Genomic DNA, 19,030 nt, shown 5'->3' with positions numbered 1-19,030 from the left:
CATGCTGGGAGTTGTAGTTTTGCAACATCTGGAGGTCCGCAGGTTGGAGACCACTGTTAGGGTTTGTTCACACCACGATTTTACTATACGGTTTCGGCATACGATTTCATTTAAAAAAAAAACGTATGCAACCGTACAGAAAACCGCGCCCATAGACTTCCATTGTCTCCGTTTTTCAAACCATACGGTTTTACTTTTTTTTTTTTTTCCTCCGGACAAAAAAACGTGGTCTACGGGTGCACGCACGTCACGCTTTTGCTATACAGGTCCCATATACGGTTTCAAGTTAAAAACCGTACGGAACGGTATAGAAAACCGTATGCATTGACTTAACATTGTAAACCGTATGTCGAACGCATCATCCGGTTTAGTCCGTTTTGCGTCTTATACGGTTTTGTCAGTTTTTTTCCTGTACCCAAAACCGTAGTCTTCCACGTTTTTTTGGTCGGGGTGAAAAACTGTGTTAAACCGTATAAGTTATTTTTTAGCATGGGAGTCAATGGGAACCGGACAGAACCGCATGTGCGTACGGTTCCATCCAGTTTGCACCATACGGTTTTTGACTTTGCAGTTTTTTTTTTCTTGGAATTTCAATCAAACAAGTGAAACTTTATTCAAAATGGAGTGAAAAGTAAAAAACCTATACGTGTTTTTTTCTTAAAAAACGGAAGCAACCGGACACCATTTTTCAAACCGTATATGGATTAAAATTTACGCACGTTTTGATACAGTTTAGGCTGGGTTCACATCACGTTTTGTCCCATACGGGACCGCATACGGCAGGGGGAGCTGAAAACTTGCGCTCCCGTATGCGCTCCCGTATGTAATTCATTTCAATGAGCCGACCGGAGTGAAACGCTGACTCCGGTCGGCTCATTTTTGCCTTAGGCTGGGTTCACATCACGTTTTTGCCATACTGTTTTCAATCAGTTTTTCTACAGAAAACCGTATGGCAAAAAAACGGAAGGAACAGTATGGGAAAAAGTAAGCCGTATGCGTTTTTAAACAGTATACTGTTTTTAAAAGTGCATACAGTTCCGTCAGTTTTTATAGAAAAAAAACCCATACGTTTTTGAAAATTTTGTCCATTTTTAACGGGAGGGGTCTTGGGTGGGGACTTTAGGATTCAAATGCGCATGTGCAAAGTAAAAACGTATACGTTGTTCCCGTATGGACCGTATACATGAGCGTTTCCCATTGACGTCTATGTTAAAAAAAAACGTACGCGGTTGCAGTATGGTTTTTAAACCGGAGACGAAATCGTGGTCAACCACGGTACTGCAACCGCACACGTTTTTCATAACATGGACGTCAATGGGAAACGCACATATATACGGTTCCATACGGGAAATACGTATACGTTTTTACTTTGCACATGCGCATTTGAATCCTAAAGTCCCCACCCAAGACCCCTCCCATTAAAAATGGACAAAATTTTCAAAAACATATGTTTTTTTTTCTATAAAAACTGATGGAACTGTATGCACTTTTAAAAACAGTATACTGTTTAAAAATGCATACGGTTTATTTTTTCCCATACTGTTACATCCGTTTTTTGCCATACGGTTTTTGATAGCAAACATATGCGGGAACCGTAGTTGAAAAACGTAGTTTGAACCCAGTCAAGTTTTGAGGAATCTGTTTTTAATCAAAAACCTGATACGGGAACTGTATTGCAACAACGTGGTGTGAATGCCGCCTTAGCAGTGCCAACAAACTTTCTGTCTCTTTATACAAAGTGATCTTAAAACACTACGGGGGAGATTTATCAAATCCAAAATTCCAATGGGAAAGTTGCCCTAGTCGCCCATAGCAACCAATCAGATCGCTGCTTTCATTTTGCGCAGGCCTTGTTAATAATGAAAGCAGCGATCTGATTGGTTGCTGTGAGTAACTGGGCAGCTTTTCCTTTGCACAGGATTTGATAAATCTCCCCCTATGTATTCCTCTAAGACATTCGGCATAATCATAGTCTAAAGGGGTACTCCGGTGGAAAACTTTTTTTTAACCCCTTAAGGACTGGTTTTTTTTCCGTTTTTGCACTTTCGTTTTCTCCCCCTAGCCTTTTTAAAAATCATAACCCTTTCAATTTTGCACTTAAAAATCCATATGATGCTTATTTTTTGCGCCACCAATTCTACTTTGTAAGGACATCAGTCATTTTACCCCAAAATCTACGGCGAAACAGAAAAAAAATCATTGTGCGACAAAATGGAAGAAAAAAAAACGCCATTTTGTAACTTTTCAGGGCTTCCGTTTCTACACAGTACATTTTTGGGTAAAAATGACCCCTTCTCTTTATTCTGTAGGTCCATACGGTTATAATGATCCCCGACTTATATAGGTGATTCTGTCGCACTTCTGGAAAAAATCATAACTACATGCAGGAAAATTTATACGTTTAAAATTGTCATCTTCTGACCCCTATAACTTTTTTATTTTTCCACGTACGGGGCGGTATGAGGGCTCATTTTTTGCGCCGTGATCTGGAGTTTTTAGCGGTACCATTTATGTATTGATCGGACTTTTTGATCACTTTTTATTAATTTTTTCATGATATAAAAAGTGACCAAAAATACGCTATTTTTTTACTTTGGAATTTTTTTGCGTGCACGCCATTGACCGTGCGGTTTAATTAACGATATCTTTTTATAATTCGGACATTTACGCACGCGGTGATACCACATGTTTATTTTTATTTACACCGTTTAGTTTTTTAAATGGGTAAAGGGGGGTGATTCAAACTTTTATTAGGGAAGGGGTTAAATGACCTTTAATCACTTTTTTGCAGTGTTATAGCTCCCATAGAAGCAGCCACCAGGAAGAGCCCCCTGAGGACCCTGAGAGATGTGTCTCTCCCTATACACCAGAGTTCTCCAACCCAAGTGCCTCCAGCTGTTCCAAAACCACAACTTCCAGCACAGCCATTGGGTTGGGAAACACTGCTATACATGAAGAGAGACATATTAGAGTGGGGCCTGAAGGGGCATTATAGATTTGTGGGGGCACTAGAGGATAAACATATAATAAAGGGCTGTTATAGATGTATGAGGCACAGGAGGAGCGGGCACTATGCACGAGCTCCGCGCTTCCTCCACTATCTGGTCTACAACAAAATGGCGTCGCCACGACCTGACACACTACCGCTCTGACGACACTGCTTGCCTAAACAGACGTCCTCTTGTGACTCTAAATGCCGCTGTGTGATTAGTAGACTGTGGTCACATGACGCTCCGACCAGGAAGTCTGCAGGTTCTCAGGCGCCGTGCCGTTTCCCCGGTTACTATGATGTATGGCGGCTGGAGGTGATCACCGCGGACGTGACCCACGTGATCAGCTGTGAGGTTAGTCATGTGACCTGTCATGTGGTGAGCACTTGCATGATATATCTGTATATACTGTGTGATGTATCTGTATATACTGTGTGATGTATCTGTATATACCGTGTGATGTATCTGTATATACTGTGTGATGTGTCTGTATATACTGTGTGATGTATATCTGTATATACCGTGTGATGTATATCTGTATATACCGTGTGATGTATATCTGTATATACCGTGTGATGTATCTGTATATACCGTGTGATGTATCTGTATATACCGTGTGATGTATCTGTATATACCGTGTGATGTATCTGTATATACCGTGTGATGTATCTGTATATACCGTGTGATGTATCTGTATATACCGTGTGATGTATCTGTATATACCGTGTGATGTATCTGTATATACCGTGTGATGTATCTGTATATACTGTGTGATGTATCTGTATATACCGTGTGATGTATCTGTATATACCGTGTGATGTATCTGTATATACCGTGTGATGTATCTGTATATACCGTGTGATGTATCTGTATATACCGTGTGATGTATATCTGTATATACCGTGTGATGTATCTGTATATACCGTGTGATGTATCTGTATATACCGTGTGATGTGTCTGTATATACCGTGTGATGTGTCTGTGTATACCGTGTGATGTATCTGTGTATACCGTGTGATGTATCTGTGTATACCGTGTGATGTATCTGTGTATACCGTGTGATGTATCTGTGTATACCGTGTGATGTATCTGTGTATACCGTGTGATGTATCTGTGTATACCGTGTGATGTATCTGTGTATACCGTGTGATGTATCTGTGTATACCGTGTGATGTATCTGTGTATACCGTGTGATGTATCTGTGTATACCGTGTGATGTATCTGTGTATACCGTGTGATGTATCTGTGTATACCGTGTGATGTATCTGTGTATACCGTGTGATGTATCTGTGTATACCGTGTGATGTATCTGTATATACCGTGTGATGTATCTGTATATACCGTGTGATGTATCTGTATATACCGTGTGATGTATATCTGTATATACCGTGTGATGTATATCTGTATATACCGTGTGATGTATATCTGTATATACCGTGTGATGTATATCTGTATATACCGTGTGATGTATATCTGTATATACCGTGTGATGTATATCTGTATATACCGTGTGATGTATATCTGTATATACCGTGTGATGTATATCTGTATATACCGTGTGATGTATATCTGTATATACCGTGTGATGTATATCTGTATATACCGTGTGATGTATATCTGTATATACCGTGTGATGTATATCTGTATATACCGTGTGATGTATATCTGTATATACCGTGTGATGTTTCTGTATATACCGTGTGATGTGTATCTGTATATACCGTGTGATGTGTATCTGTATATACCGTGTGATGTGTATCTGTATATACCGTGTGATGTGTATCTGTATATACCGTGTGATGTATATCTGTATATACCGTGTGATGTATATCTGTATATACCGTGTGATGTGTCTGTATATACCGTGTGATGTGTCTGTATATACCGTGTGATGTATCTGTATATACCGTGTGATGTGTATCTGTATATACCGTGTGATGTATATCTGTATATACCGTGTGATGTGTATCTGTATATACCGTGTGATGTATATCTGTATATACCGTGTGATAGAGCCCGGAGCCATGGCCGAACATACTGTCACCAGCGCCATCCTACGGCTGACCCTGGAGATCATCTACCTGCTGACCGGAGAGGTGAGGGATTGTGGGAAATGGTCACATGGGGAGTGGGGGGGGGGGGCGGCCATAATCTTCGGCTTCTTTTATAATTTTATTATCTTTCCTATACACAGGATTATGGTCCATTGAACAAAACCTCTGGAGAATATGGAAGAAGAAGCAGGACCCCGAGCCCCATCACAGGGACCCCTCCATCAGTGATCAACGAGCAGAAGATCCTGCATCTCACCAACAAGATGGTGGAGCTGCTGACTAGAGAGGTGACACTGCTGAGACATTATACAGTAATGGAGGGGTCTGGTGATGATTAGAGAGGTGACACTGCTGGGACATTATACAGTAATGGAGGGGTCTGGTGATGACTGGAGAGGTGACACTGCTGGGACATTATACAGTAATGGAGGCGTCTGGTGATGACTGGAGAGGTGACACTGCTGGGACATTATACAGTAGTGGAGGGGTCTGGTGATGATTAGAGAGGTGACACTGCTGAGACATTATACAGTAATGGAGGGGTCTGGTGATGATTAGAGAGGTGACACTGCTGGGACATTATACAGTAATGGAGGGGTCTGGTGATGACTGGAGAGGTGACACTGCTGGGACATTATACAGTAATGGAGGCGTCTGGTGATGACTGGAGAGGTGACACTGCTGGGACATTATACAGTAGTGGAGGGGTCTGGTGATGATTAGAGAGGTGACACTGCTGGGACATTATACAGTAATGGAGGGGTCTGGTGATGATTAGAGAGGTGACACTGCTGGGACATTATACAGTAATGGAGGGGTCTGGTGATGACTGGAGAGGTGACACTGCTGGGACATTATACAGTAATGGAGGGGTCTGGTGATGACTGGAGAGGTGACACTGCTGGGACATTATACAGTAATGGAGGGGTCAGGTGATTAGAGAGGTGACACTGCTGGGACATTATACAGTAATGGAGGGGTCTGGGGATGATTAGAGAGGTGACACTGCTGGGACATTATACAGTAATGGAGGGGTCTGGTGATGACTGGAGAGGTGACACTGCTGGGACATTATACAGTAATGGAGGGGTCTGGTGATGATTAGAGAGGTGACACTGCTGGGACATTATACAGTAATGGAGGGGTCTGGTGATGACTGGAGAGGTGACACTGCTGGGTCATTATACAGTAATGGAGGGGTCTGGTGATGACTGGAGAGGTGACACTGCTGGGACATTATACAGTAATGGAGGAGTCTGGTGATGATTAGAGAGGTGACCCTGCTGGGACATTATACAGTAATGGAGGGGTCTGGTGATGACTGGAGAGGTGACACTGCAGGACATTATACAGTAATGGAGGGGTCTGGTGATGACTGGAGAGGTGACACTGCTGGGACATTATACAGTAATGGAGGGGTCTGGTGATGATTAGAGAGGTGACACTGCTGGACGTTATACAGTAATGGAGGGGTCTGGTGATGATTAGAGAGGTGACACTGCTGGGACATTATACAGTAATGGAGGGGTCTGGTGATGATTAGAGAGGTGACACTGCTGGACGTTATACAGTAATGGAGGGGTCTGGTGATGATTAGAGAGGTGACACTGCTGGGACATTATACAGTAATGGAGGGGTCTGGTGATGATTAGAGAGGTGACACTGCTGGACATTATACAGTAATGGAGGGGTCTGGTGATGATTAGAGAGGTGACACTGCTGGACATTATACAGTAATGGAGGGGTCTGGTGATGATTAGAGAGGTGACACTGCTGGACATTATACAGTAATGGAGGGGTCTGGTGATGATTAGAGAGGTGACACTGCTGGACATTATACAGTAATGGAGGGGTCTGGTGATGATTAGAGAGGGGACACTGCTGGACATTATACAGTAATGGAGGGTCTGGTGATGACTGGAGAGGTGACACTGCTGGACATTATACAGTAATGGAGGGGTCTGGTGATGATTAGAGAGGGGACACTGCTGGACATTATACAGTAATGGAGGGTCTGGTGATGACTGGAGAGGTGACACTGCTGGACATTATACAGTAATGGAGGGGTCTGGTGATGACTGGAGAGGTGACACTGCTGGGACATTATACAGTAATGGAGGGGTCTGGTGATGATTAGAGAGGTGACACTGCTGGACGTTATACAGTAATGGAGGGGTCTGGTGATGATTAGAGAGGTGACACTGCTGGGACATTATACAGTAATGGAGGGGTCTGGTGATGATTAGAGAGGTGACACTGCTGGACATTATACAGTAGTGGAGGGGTCTGGTGATGACTGGAGAGGTGACACTGCTGGGACATTATACAGTAATGGAGGGGTCTGGTGATGACTGGAGAGGTGACACTGCAGGACATTATACAGTAATGGAGGGGTCTGGTGATGACTGGAGAGGTGACCCTGCTGGGACATTATACAGTAATGGAGGGCTCTGGTGATGATTAGAGAGGTGACACTGCTGGACGTTATACAGTAATGGAGGGGTCTGGTGATGATTAGAGAGGGGACACTGCTGGACATTATACAGTAATGGAGGGGTCTGGTGATGATTAGAGAGGGGACACTGCTGGACATTATACAGTAATGGAGGGGTCTGGTGATGATTAGAGAGGTGACACTGCTGGACATTATACAGTAGTGGAGGGGTCTGGTGATGACTGGAGAGGTGACCCTGCTGGGACATTATACAGTAATGGAGGGGTCTGGTGATGACTGGAGAGGTGACACTGCTGGGACATTATACAGTAATGGAGGGGTCTGGTGATGACTGGAGAGGTGACACTGCAGGACATTATACAGTAATGGAGGGGTCTGGTGATGACTGGAGAGGTGACACTGCTGGGACATTATACAGTAATGGAGGGCTCTGGTGATGATTAGAGAGGTGACACTGCTGGACATTATACAGTAATGGAGGGGTCTGGTGGTGATTAGAGAGGTGACACTGCTGGACATTATACAGTAATGGAGGGGTCTGGTGATGACTGGATAGGTGACACTGCTGGGACATTATACAGTAATGGAGGGGTCTGGTGATGACTGGAGAGGTGACACTGCTGGACATTATACAGTAATGGAGGGGTCTGGTGATGATTAGAGAGGGGACACTGCTGGACATTATACAGTAATGGAGGGGTCTGGTGATGATTAGAGAGGTGACACTGCTGGACATTATACAGTAATGGAGGGGTCTGGTGATGACTGGAGAGGTGACACTGCTGGGACATTATACAGTAATGGAGGGGTCTGGTGATGACTGGAGAGGTGACACTGCTGGGACATTATACAGTAATGGAGGGGTCTGGTGATGACTGGAGAGGTGACACTGCTGGGACATTATACAGTAATGGAGGGGTCTGGTGATGATTAGAGAGGTGACACTGCTGGGACATTATACAGTAATGGAGGGGTCTGGTGATGACTGGAGAGGTGACACTGCTGGGACATTATACAGTAATGGAGGGGTCTGGTGATGACTGGAGAGGTGACACTGCTGGGACATTATACAGTAATGGAAGGGTCTGGTGATGATTAGAGAGGTGACACTGCTGGGACATTATACAGTAATGGAGGGGTCTGGTGATGATTAGAGAGGTGACACTGCTGGACGTTATACAGTAATGGAGGGGTCTGGTGATGATTAGAGAGGGGACACTGCTGGACATTATACAGTAATGGAGGGGTCTGGTGATGATTAGAGAGGGGACACTGCTGGACATTATACAGTAATGGAGGGGTCTGGTGATGATTAGAGAGGTGACACTGCTGGACATTATACAGTAGTGGAGGGGTCTGGTGATGACTGGAGAGGTGACCCTGCTGGGACATTATACAGTAATGGAGGGGTCTGGTGATGACTGGAGAGGTGACACTGCTGGGACATTATACAGTAATGGAGGGGTCTGGTGATGACTGGAGAGGTGACACTGCAGGACATTATACAGTAATGGAGGGGTCTGGTGATGACTGGAGAGGTGACACTGCTGGGACATTATACAGTAATGGAGGGCTCTGGTGATGATTAGAGAGGTGACACTGCTGGACATTATACAGTAATGGAGGGGTCTGGTGATGATTCGATAGGTGACACTGCTGGGACATTATACAGTAATGGAGGGGTCTGGTGATGACTGGAGAGGTGACACTGCTGGACATTATACAGTAATGGAGGGGTCTGGTGATGATTAGAGAGGGGACACTGCTGGACATTATACAGTAATGGAGGGGTCTGGTGATGATTAGAGAGGTGACACTGCTGGACATTATACAGTAATGGAGGGGTCTGGTGATGACTGGAGAGGTGACACTGCTGGGACATTATACAGTAATGGAGGGGTCTGGTGATGACTGGAGAGGTGACACTGCTGGGACATTATACAGTAATGGAAGGGTCTGGTGATGATTAGAGAGGTGACACTGCTGGGACATTATACAGTAATGGAGGGGTCTGGTGATGATTAGAGAGGTGACACTGCTGGACGTTATACAGTAATGGAGGGGTCTGGTGATGATTAGAGAGGGGACACTGCTGGACATTATACAGTAATGGAGGGGTCTGGTGATGATTAGAGAGGGGACACTGCTGGACATTATACAGTAATGGAGGGGTCTGGTGATGATTAGAGAGGTGACACTGCTGGACATTATACAGTAGTGGAGGGGTCTGGTGATGACTGGAGAGGTGACCCTGCTGGGACATTATACAGTAATGGAGGGGTCTGGTGATGACTGGAGAGGTGACACTGCTGGGACATTATACAGTAATGGAGGGGTCTGGTGATGACTGGAGAGGTGACACTGCAGGACATTATACAGTAATGGAGGGGTCTGGTGATGACTGGAGAGGTGACACTGCTGGGACATTATACAGTAATGGAGGGCTCTGGTGATGATTAGAGAGGTGACACTGCTGGACATTATACAGTAATGGAGGGGTCTGGTGATGATTCGATAGGTGACACTGCTGGGACATTATACAGTAATGGAGGGGTCTGGTGATGACTGGAGAGGTGACACTGCTGGACATTATACAGTAATGGAGGGGTCTGGTGATGATTAGAGAGGGGACACTGCTGGACATTATACAGTAATGGAGGGGTCTGGTGATGATTAGAGAGGTGACACTGCTGGACATTATACAGTAATGGAGGGGTCTGGTGATGACTGGAGAGGTGACACTGCTGGGACATTATACAGTAATGGAGGGGTCTGGTGATGACTGGAGAGGTGACACTGCTGGGACATTATACAGTAATGGAGGGGTCTGGTGATGACTGGAGAGGTGACACTGCTGGGACATTATACAGTAATGGAGGGGTCTGGTGATGATTAGAGAGGTGACACTGCTGGGACATTATACAGTAATGGAGGGGTCTGGTGATGACTGGAGAGGTGACACTGCTGGGACATTATACAGTAATGGAGGGGTCTGGTGATGACTGGAGAGGTGACACTGCTGGGACATTATACAGTAATGGAAGGGTCTGGTGATGATTAGAGAGGTGACACTGCTGGGACATTATACAGTAATGGAGGGGTCTGGTGATGACTGGAGAGGTGACACTGCTGGGACATTATATAGTAATGGAGGGGTCTGGTGATGATTAGAGAGGTGACCCTGCTGGGACATTATACAGTAATGGAGGGGTCTGGTGATGACTGGAGAGGTGACACTGCTGGGACATTATACAGTAATGGAGGGGTCTGGTGATGAGAGGTGACCCTGCTGGGACATTATATAGTAATGGAGGGGTCTGGTGATGATTAGAGAGGTGACACTGCTGGGACATTATACAGTAATGGAGGGGTCTGGTGATGATTAGAGAGGTGACACTGCTGGGACATACAGTAATGGAGGGGTCTGGTGATGATTAGAGAGGTGACACTGCTGGGACATTATACAGTAATGGAGGGGTCTGGTGATTAGAGAGGTGACACTGCTGTGACATTATATAGTAATGGAGGGGTCTGGGGATGATTAGAGAGGTGACACTGCTGGGACATTATACAGTAATGGAGGGGTCTGGTGATGACTGGAGAGGTGACACTGCTGGGACATTATACAGTAATGGAGGGGTCTGGGGATGATTAGAGAGGTGACACTGCTGGGACATTATACAGTAATGGAGGGGTCTGGTGATGACTGGAGAGGTGACACTGCTGGGACATTATACAGTAATGGAGGGGTCTGGTGATGATTAGAGAGGTGACACTGCTGGTATATTATACAGTAATGGAGGGGTCTGGTGATGATTAGAGAGGTGACACTGCTGGGACATTATACAGTAATGGAGGGGTCTGGTGATGACTGGAGAGGTGACACTGCTGGGACATTATACAGTAATGGAGGGGTCTGGTGATGACTGGAGAGGTGACACTGCTGGGACATTATACAGTAATGGAGGGGTCTGGTGATGACTGGAGAGGTGACACTGCTGGGACATTATACAGTAATGGAGGGGACTGGTGATGATTAGAGAGGTGACACTGCTGGACATTATACAGTAATGGAGAGGTCTGGTGATGACTGGAGAGGTGACACTGCTGGGACATAATACAGTAATGGAGGGGTCTGGTGATGACTGGAGAGGTGACACTGCTAGGACATTATACAGTAATGGAGGGGTCTGGTGATAACTGGAGAGGTGATACTGCTGGGACATTATACAGTAATGGAGGGGTCTGGTGATGACTGGAGAGGTGACACTGCTGGGACATTATACAGTAATGGAGGGGTCTGGTGATGACTGGAGAGGTGACACTGCTGGGACATTATACAGTAATGGAGGGGACTGGTGATGATTAGAGAGGTGACACTGCTGGACATTATACAGTAATGGAGGGGTCTGGTGATGATTAGAGAGGTGACACTGCTGGGACATTATACAGTAATGGAGGGGTCTGGTGATGATTAGAGAGGTGACACTGCTGAGACATTATACAGTAATGGAGGGGTCTGGTGATGATTAGAGAGGTGACACTGCTGGGATATTATACAGTAATGGAGGGGTCTGGTGATGACTGGAGAGGTGACACTGCTGGGACATTATACAGTAATGGAGGGGACTGGTGATGATTAGAGAGGTGACACTGCTGGGACATTATACAGTAATGGAGGGGTCTGGTGATGATTAGAGAGGTGACACTGCTGGGACATTATACAGTAATGGAGGGGGCTGGTGATGATTAGAGAGGTGACACTGCTGGGACATTATACAGTAATGGAGGGGTCTGGTGATGACGGTATCATTGTGTGTCAGGTTCCTATAAGGTGTCAGGATGTGGCGGTCTATTTCTCCATGGAGGAGTGGGAGTATGTAGAAGGACACGTGGATCTGTACCCGGACATTATGGAGGACCCCCAGCCCCTCACGTCACAAGGTAAGAGGAGATCTTTGTTGTCTGTAGACTTTGTTGCTGTACATTACATTAGAGTACACAGGGGGCTGCACAGGAGATGTAGACACAAAACTGTAGATTCTATGTGAACATTCACGTCTCTGGGACTTGAGGCGAATCTGTGTCCTGATCGCTGTCGTCTCAGGCAGAGCCGGGGCCCCGTACAGGAGATTGCGAGGGTCCCAGCGATCTCCAGTCTTACCCTGCAGGTCTCCTTTATCAATGTTGTGGTGACATCATTTATTATTGGACGTGGCGTGTGGACCTGTTTTCAGCCCCCGTGCAATGATTGTGACTGGCCCCGCCCCCTCTCGTCTCGGAATGGTATTCTTTATTGATGACCAGGGAACAGAACAGGTAGGACGACCCCAGGTCCCGCGGCATGCGGTACAGCAGATATATGACGTTATCATAATTATGTCAGGAAAACAGAATAAAATATCTACAATCCGAAAAGAAAAACTGAATACAGAATATTGATTGGGTATTAATTCACTAGGGAATTAGGACAATGCGTTCCCTTTAAAGGGGTACTGCGGTGGAATTATTATTTTTTTTTTTTAAATCAACTGGTGCCAGAAAGTTAAACCGATTTGTAAATGACTTCTGTTAAAAAATCTTTACCCTTCCAGTACTTTTTAGCAGCTGTATACTACAGAGGAAATTCTTTTCTTTTTGAATTTCTTAATTGTTTTGTCCACAGTGCTCTCTGCTGACACCTCTGTCCCTGTCAGGAACTGTCCAGAGCAGACGAAAATCCCCATTGCAAACAAATGCTGCTCTGGACAGTTCCTGAAACGGACAGAGGTGTCAGCAGAAAGCACTGTGGACAAGACAAAAAAGAAATTCAAAAAGTAAAGAATTTCAGCTGTAGTATACAGCTTCTAAAAAGTACTGGAAGGATTAAGATTTTTTAATAGAAGTAATTTACCAATCGGTTTAACTTTCTGGCACCAGTTGATTCAAAAAAAAAAAATTCCCACCAGAGTACCCCTTTAAAGGGGTGTCTCGGGAACCGCCCAGTTTAGTAGAGGTTTGCTATAGGGATTTTCTTCTAAACTGGGCGGTTCCCGAGACAGGTGTCATCAGAGAGTACTTAGACAGAAAAGAACAAGTTTAACTTCAGAAGCTCAAAAGTACTGAAAGGATTAAGATATTTTAATAGAAGTAATTTACAAAACGGTTTAACTTTCTGGCACCAGTTGATTAACCCCTTAAGGACTCAGCCCATTTTAGCCTTAATGACTCAGACAATTTAATTTTTACGTTTTCATTTTTTCCTCCTCGCCTTCTAAAAATCATAACTCTTTTATATTTTCATCCACAGACTAGTATGAGGGCTTGTTTTTTGCGCGACCAGTTTTCCTTTGTAATGACATCACTCATTATATCATAAAATGTATGGCGTTTTGTTTTCACGCCGTACAATTTCTGGTAAAAATGACATGTGTTCTTTATTCTGAGGGTCAATACGATTAAAATGATACCCATTATTACATACTTTTATATTATTGTTGTGCTTAAAAAAAATCACAAACTTTTTAACCAAATTAGTACGTTTATAATCCCTTTATTTTGATGACCTCTAACTTTTTTATTTTTCCGTATAAGTGGCGGTATGGGGGCTCATTTTTTGCACCATGATCTGTACTTTTTTTTGATTCCACATTTGCATATAAAAAACTTTTAATACATTTTTTATAATTTTTTTTTTTATAAAATGTATAAAAAAAGTAGGAATTTTGGACTTTTTTAATTTTTTTTCGTTCACGCCGTTCACCGTACGGGATCATTAACATTTTATTTTAATAGTTCGAACATTTACGCACGCGGCGATACCAAATATGTCTATAAAAAATGTTTTTTACGCTTTTTGGGGGTAAAATAGGAAAAAAACGGACGTTTTACTTTTTTATTGGGGAAGGGGATTTTTCACTTTTTTTTTACTTTTACATTTTTTTACATGTTTTTTTACACTTGAATAGTCCCCATAGGGGACTATTCATAGCAATACCATGATTGCTAATACTGATCTGTTCTATGTATAGGACATAGAACAGATCAGTGTTATCGGCCATCTTCTAGTATTGTCTGCTCGATCACAGACCAGAGCAGGAGACGCCGGGAGCCGCACGGAGGAAGGAGAGGGGACCTCCGTGCGGCGTTATGAATGATCGGATCCCCGCAGCAGCGCTGCGGGCGATCCGATCGTTCATTTAAATCGCGAACTGCCGCAGATGCCGGGATCTGTATTGATCCCGGCACCTGAGGGGTTAATGGCGGACGCCCGCGAGATCGCGGGCGTCGGCCATTGCCGGCGGGTCCCTGGCTGCGATCAGCAGCCGGGATCAGCCGCGCATGACACGGGCATCGCTCCGATGCCCGCGGTTATGCTTAGGACGTAAATGTACGTCCTGGTGCGTTAAGTACCACCTCACCAGGACGTACATTTACGTCCTGCGTCCTTAAGGGGTTAAAAAAAAAATTAATTCCCACCAGAGTACCCCTTTAAAGGGGTGTCTCGGGAACCGCCCAGTTTAGTAGAGGTTTGCTATAGGTATTTTCTTCTAAACTGGGCGGTTCCCGAGACAGGTGTCATCAGAGAGCACTTAGACAGAAAAGAACAAACTTAACTTCAGAAGCTCATAAGTACTGAAAGGATTAAGATATTTTAATAGAAGTAATTTACAAATCTGTTTAACTTTCTGGAGCCAGTTGATATATATATAAAAAAGTTTTTTTTCCTGGATAACCCCTTTAAGTTCCCCCTAGTGAGTACTAAAGATTCAAAGAGGATTTATTCTGACCCAGGCCATAAGAAGTGTAATCTCTGTGTTCTGTATTATACCAGGGTCACCTATCGGTGAGAAGAGTCCATGCAACTACCTAGAAACCAATCATGTTGATGATCAGAAAAGTTCTATAAAATCCCTGACAGAACATAAAGCGTGTGAAGTGGAGATGGTGCCGGAGTCAGAGGCCACTGTACAGTCCGCTCCACCTAGAGGGAAGAACATCAAGGATGGTGACTGTCGCAACGCAGCAGATCCCTCACAGAAGCATCTGTCTGCTGATTCCAGAGAGAAGTCCATGTCATGTGATGGTGGAGGAAACTTTTCTACACCCACCGGTCATCTTTGTGTTAAAGAGGAACACTTCCCATGTGACGATTCACCCAGGTCTGATCACGTGAACCCCTCCGGTCATGTCCGGAACTCAAATGTTCAGGTTAAAGAGGAATTAGTGCAGTGGGATGGCGGAGGCCTTCCAGAGTCTGACTTTTATGTCCCTGTCGACCTTTGTCCGGAGAGCGGCTTTAACATGTATCCACCAGTAGAGCAGCTGTATACGGACGTGGGGATCCTGGACTACGACAACTGGGACATCGGCTCGGAGAACGTCGGTCACCCGTCGGTGATAAACTTTACCGAACACCCGGAGATCTTTACCGGTAGATCCGTATTTCCAATGATTTCAAGGCCGATCCCCGGAGATAAGGCAGCGACTTGTCCCGACTGGTGGAAATCGATGGCCGGTAACTCCGGTATGGAGAACCCTACAGTGCGGCCGGTTGTTAGTTACGAACGAGAGAAAAGATTTAACAAAACCCCCGACTTTTTCCACCAATCCCGATTCATCCCGAGAGAAAGTCGGTTTTTCTGTTTCGAATGTGGAAAATCTTTCTCCACCAAACCGCATCTCATCCGGCACCAGAGGATTCACACCGGCGAGAAGCCCTTCTCCTGCTCCGAATGCGGCAAATGCTTCAACCAGAAATCTATCCTGGTGACGCACCAGCGGACGCACACGGGGGAGAAACCCTTCGTATGTTCCGTCTGCGGGAAGAGTTTCATCAAGAGTTCCAACCTGGTGTCGCATCAGAGGGTCCACGGCGGGGAGAAGCCCTTCTACTGCGCCGAATGCGGCAAATCCTTCATGAAGAGCTCCAGCCTGTTCGCCCACCAGAGGACTCACCGGACTAGGAAGTTCTCTTATTTCTAGAGGCGTTGTGGATAATTCTCTCATTTGTTAATTTAATATTTTTGTTTTGAATATAATATAATGACTTTATAAAATCTTATGGTGATGGATACGTCAGTATTGGAGCGACGCTTGGGCGAGCGCAGACAGTGCAGGACAGCACCATAAGCCAGTGTTTCCCAACCAGGGTGCCTCCAGCTGTTGAAAAACTACAACTCCCAACATGCCCAGACAGCCGTTGGCTGTCTGGGCATGCTGGGAGTTGTAGTTTTGCAACAGCTGGAGGTTCTCCGGTTGGGAAACAGTGCTGTAGTGACTAACGCCGGCCAGTGAGTTTGAGGAAATGGAGATGCATACAGTGTATACGTCGCACTCTGCGGGCTGCACAGCTGTAGACACCGGCTCTGTAGACTGTATAAGTGATGACATCCAGGGACTCGCAGACGGTGTCTTCTTGGTGTCGTTCTCTTTCCTTTTCTTCTCTATCTGGCTCAGAACAACATAAAAACTAAAATGTTTTGGCAGCTTCTGCGGAGATAGGTCTTGGCCATGGGAAGTGTTTATGACGGTCTGGGCCAGATAGAGACGATGAAATATGAACCACACCCATCAGAAGACAAAATCCCACCCATGTACTGTCCTCCTCCTCCAGACTCCTCTGTCCTCCTCCTCCAGACTCCTCTGTCCTCCTCCTCCAGACTCCTCTGTCCTCCTCCTCCAGACTCCTCTGTCCTCCTCCTCCAGACTCCTCTGTCCTCCTCCTCCAGACTCCTCTGTCCTCCTCCTCCAGACTCCTCTGTCCTCCTCTTTCAGACTCCTCTGTCCTCCTCTTTCAGACTCCTCTGTCCTCCTCTTTCAGACTCCTCTGTCCTCCTCTTTCAGACTCCTCTGTCCTCCTCTTTCAGACTCCTCTGTCCTCCTCCTCCCTCCCGACTCCTCTGTCCTCCTCCTCCCTCCCGACTCCTCTGTCCTCCTCCTCCCTCCCGACTCCTCTGTCCTCCTCCTCCCTCCCGACTCCTCTGTCCTCCTCCTCCCTCCCGACTCCTCTGTCCTCCTCCTCCTCCCTCCCGACTCCTCTGTCCTCCTCCTCCTCCCTCCCGACTCCTCTGTCCTCCTCCTCCTCCCTCCCGACTCCTCTGTCCTCCTCCTCCCTCCCGGCTCCTCTGTCCTCCTCCTCCCTCCCGGCTCCTCTGTCCTCCTCCTCCCTCCCGGCTCCTCTGTCCTCCTCCTCCCTCCCGGCTCCTCTGTCCTCCTCCTCCCTCCCGGCTCCTCTGTCCTCCTCCTCCCTCCCGGCTCCTCTGTCCTCCTCCTCCCTCCCGGCTCCTCTCTCCTCCTCCTCCTCCTCCCTCCCGACTCCTTTGTCTTCCCCCTCCAGACTCTTGTAGAGGTGCAGTGGTGAGGATCCGGATGGTACTTTTCCTGGCCGCAGTGGAGCAGCCGGGGCATGGACACTTCAGTGACATCGGGGGCATCTAACAGAAAATTCTTATTACCCCAGGGCAGTGAGTGACTCCTAGCTAATTCTAATTACCAAACCCCAGGGCCAAAGCCCAGAGTAAAAAAACCCTATTGAACTGCCCCTAAAAAGGTTAGTTAGGGGCTGTTAGCTGTAAGCCAATTAATGGCTGTTCAGTAGGTTTTTTTTTTTTTACCCCGGGCTTTGGCAATTAGAATGTCTGCTACCAGCAGCCACTGCTGCTCTTAAAGTAGAAGAGTGTCAATGGACTGGTTGTCTATAGTTATGACCAGGGGACCCGCCTGGAGAAGGACCTCTCAAGCACTCCGGAGCTGAAGAGCTGCACAGGTAAGGACCCGCACTATCCTTTAAAACAACTCCAACTACAATAAACACAAACTAGTAAATACATTAAACATTTCTTTGGGTTTTAAAAATGGGCAGAGCTTTATATAAATCAGTCAGGTGAAGTGAGGAATACTGTGAAATCCCTAATGCCAGGAATGTCTAACGTAAAACTACACGTCCAGGCAAAGGACTATGAAGATTGTGCTAAACGCAACAGTAACAAAGTGTCATCCTGCATACAGGAGAGGAAACCATGGCTGGAGGATTGGTCATCCCTTGGGCTTAGAGCAGTGGTGTCCAAACTGCGGCCCTCCAGATGTTGCAAAACTACAACTTCCAGCGTGCCCGGACAGCCAACTGCGGTCCGGGCACGCTGGGAGTTGTAGCTTTGCAACATCTGGAGGGCTGCAGTTTGGACACCATTGGCTTAGAGGGTAGACAGAGGTACAATATAAATTAACAGGGAGCGCAGGAGGGACATATTTTCTCCAGACCTGATGGTGCAGACCTGACGATGCCGGAGCTGACGATGCCGGAGCTGACGATGCCGGAGCTGACCATGCCGGAGCTGACCATGCCGGAGCTGACCATGCCGGAGCTGACCATGCCGGAGCTGACCATGCCGGAGCTGACCATGCCGGAGCTGACCATGCCGGAGCTGACCATGCCGGAGCTGACCATGCCGGAGCTGACCATGCCGGAGCTGACCATGCCGGAGCTGACGTAGTTGGTGCTGACGATGTTGGAGCGGACGATACGATGTTGGAGCGGACGATACGATGTT

General features: G+C 46.1%; 1 protein-coding gene across 1 annotated transcript; it reads left to right on the top strand.

Annotated features, from left to right (window-relative positions):
- Positions 1-3,349: 3,349 nt before the first annotated feature.
- On the top strand, positions 3,350-16,621 carry LOC130282624 (oocyte zinc finger protein XlCOF7.1-like). The gene is made up of 5 exons (XM_056531061.1): positions 3,350-3,368; positions 5,004-5,086; positions 5,185-5,331; positions 12,323-12,443; positions 15,313-16,621. The coding sequence occupies exons 2-5, from the start codon at positions 5,015-5,017 to the stop codon at positions 16,461-16,463; spliced, it is 1,491 nt and encodes a 496-aa protein (XP_056387036.1). The 5' UTR covers positions 3,350-3,368; positions 5,004-5,014; the 3' UTR covers positions 16,464-16,621.
- The last annotated feature ends 2,409 nt before the right edge of the window (positions 16,622-19,030 follow it).

Source organism: Hyla sarda, chromosome 7 (genome assembly GCF_029499605.1).
Source record: "Hyla sarda isolate aHylSar1 chromosome 7, aHylSar1.hap1, whole genome shotgun sequence".
Classification (NCBI taxonomy): domain Eukaryota; kingdom Metazoa; phylum Chordata; class Amphibia; order Anura; family Hylidae; genus Hyla; species Hyla sarda.
Note: the sequence above shows the minus strand (reverse complement) of the source record. Positions and strands in the feature narration are given on the sequence as shown.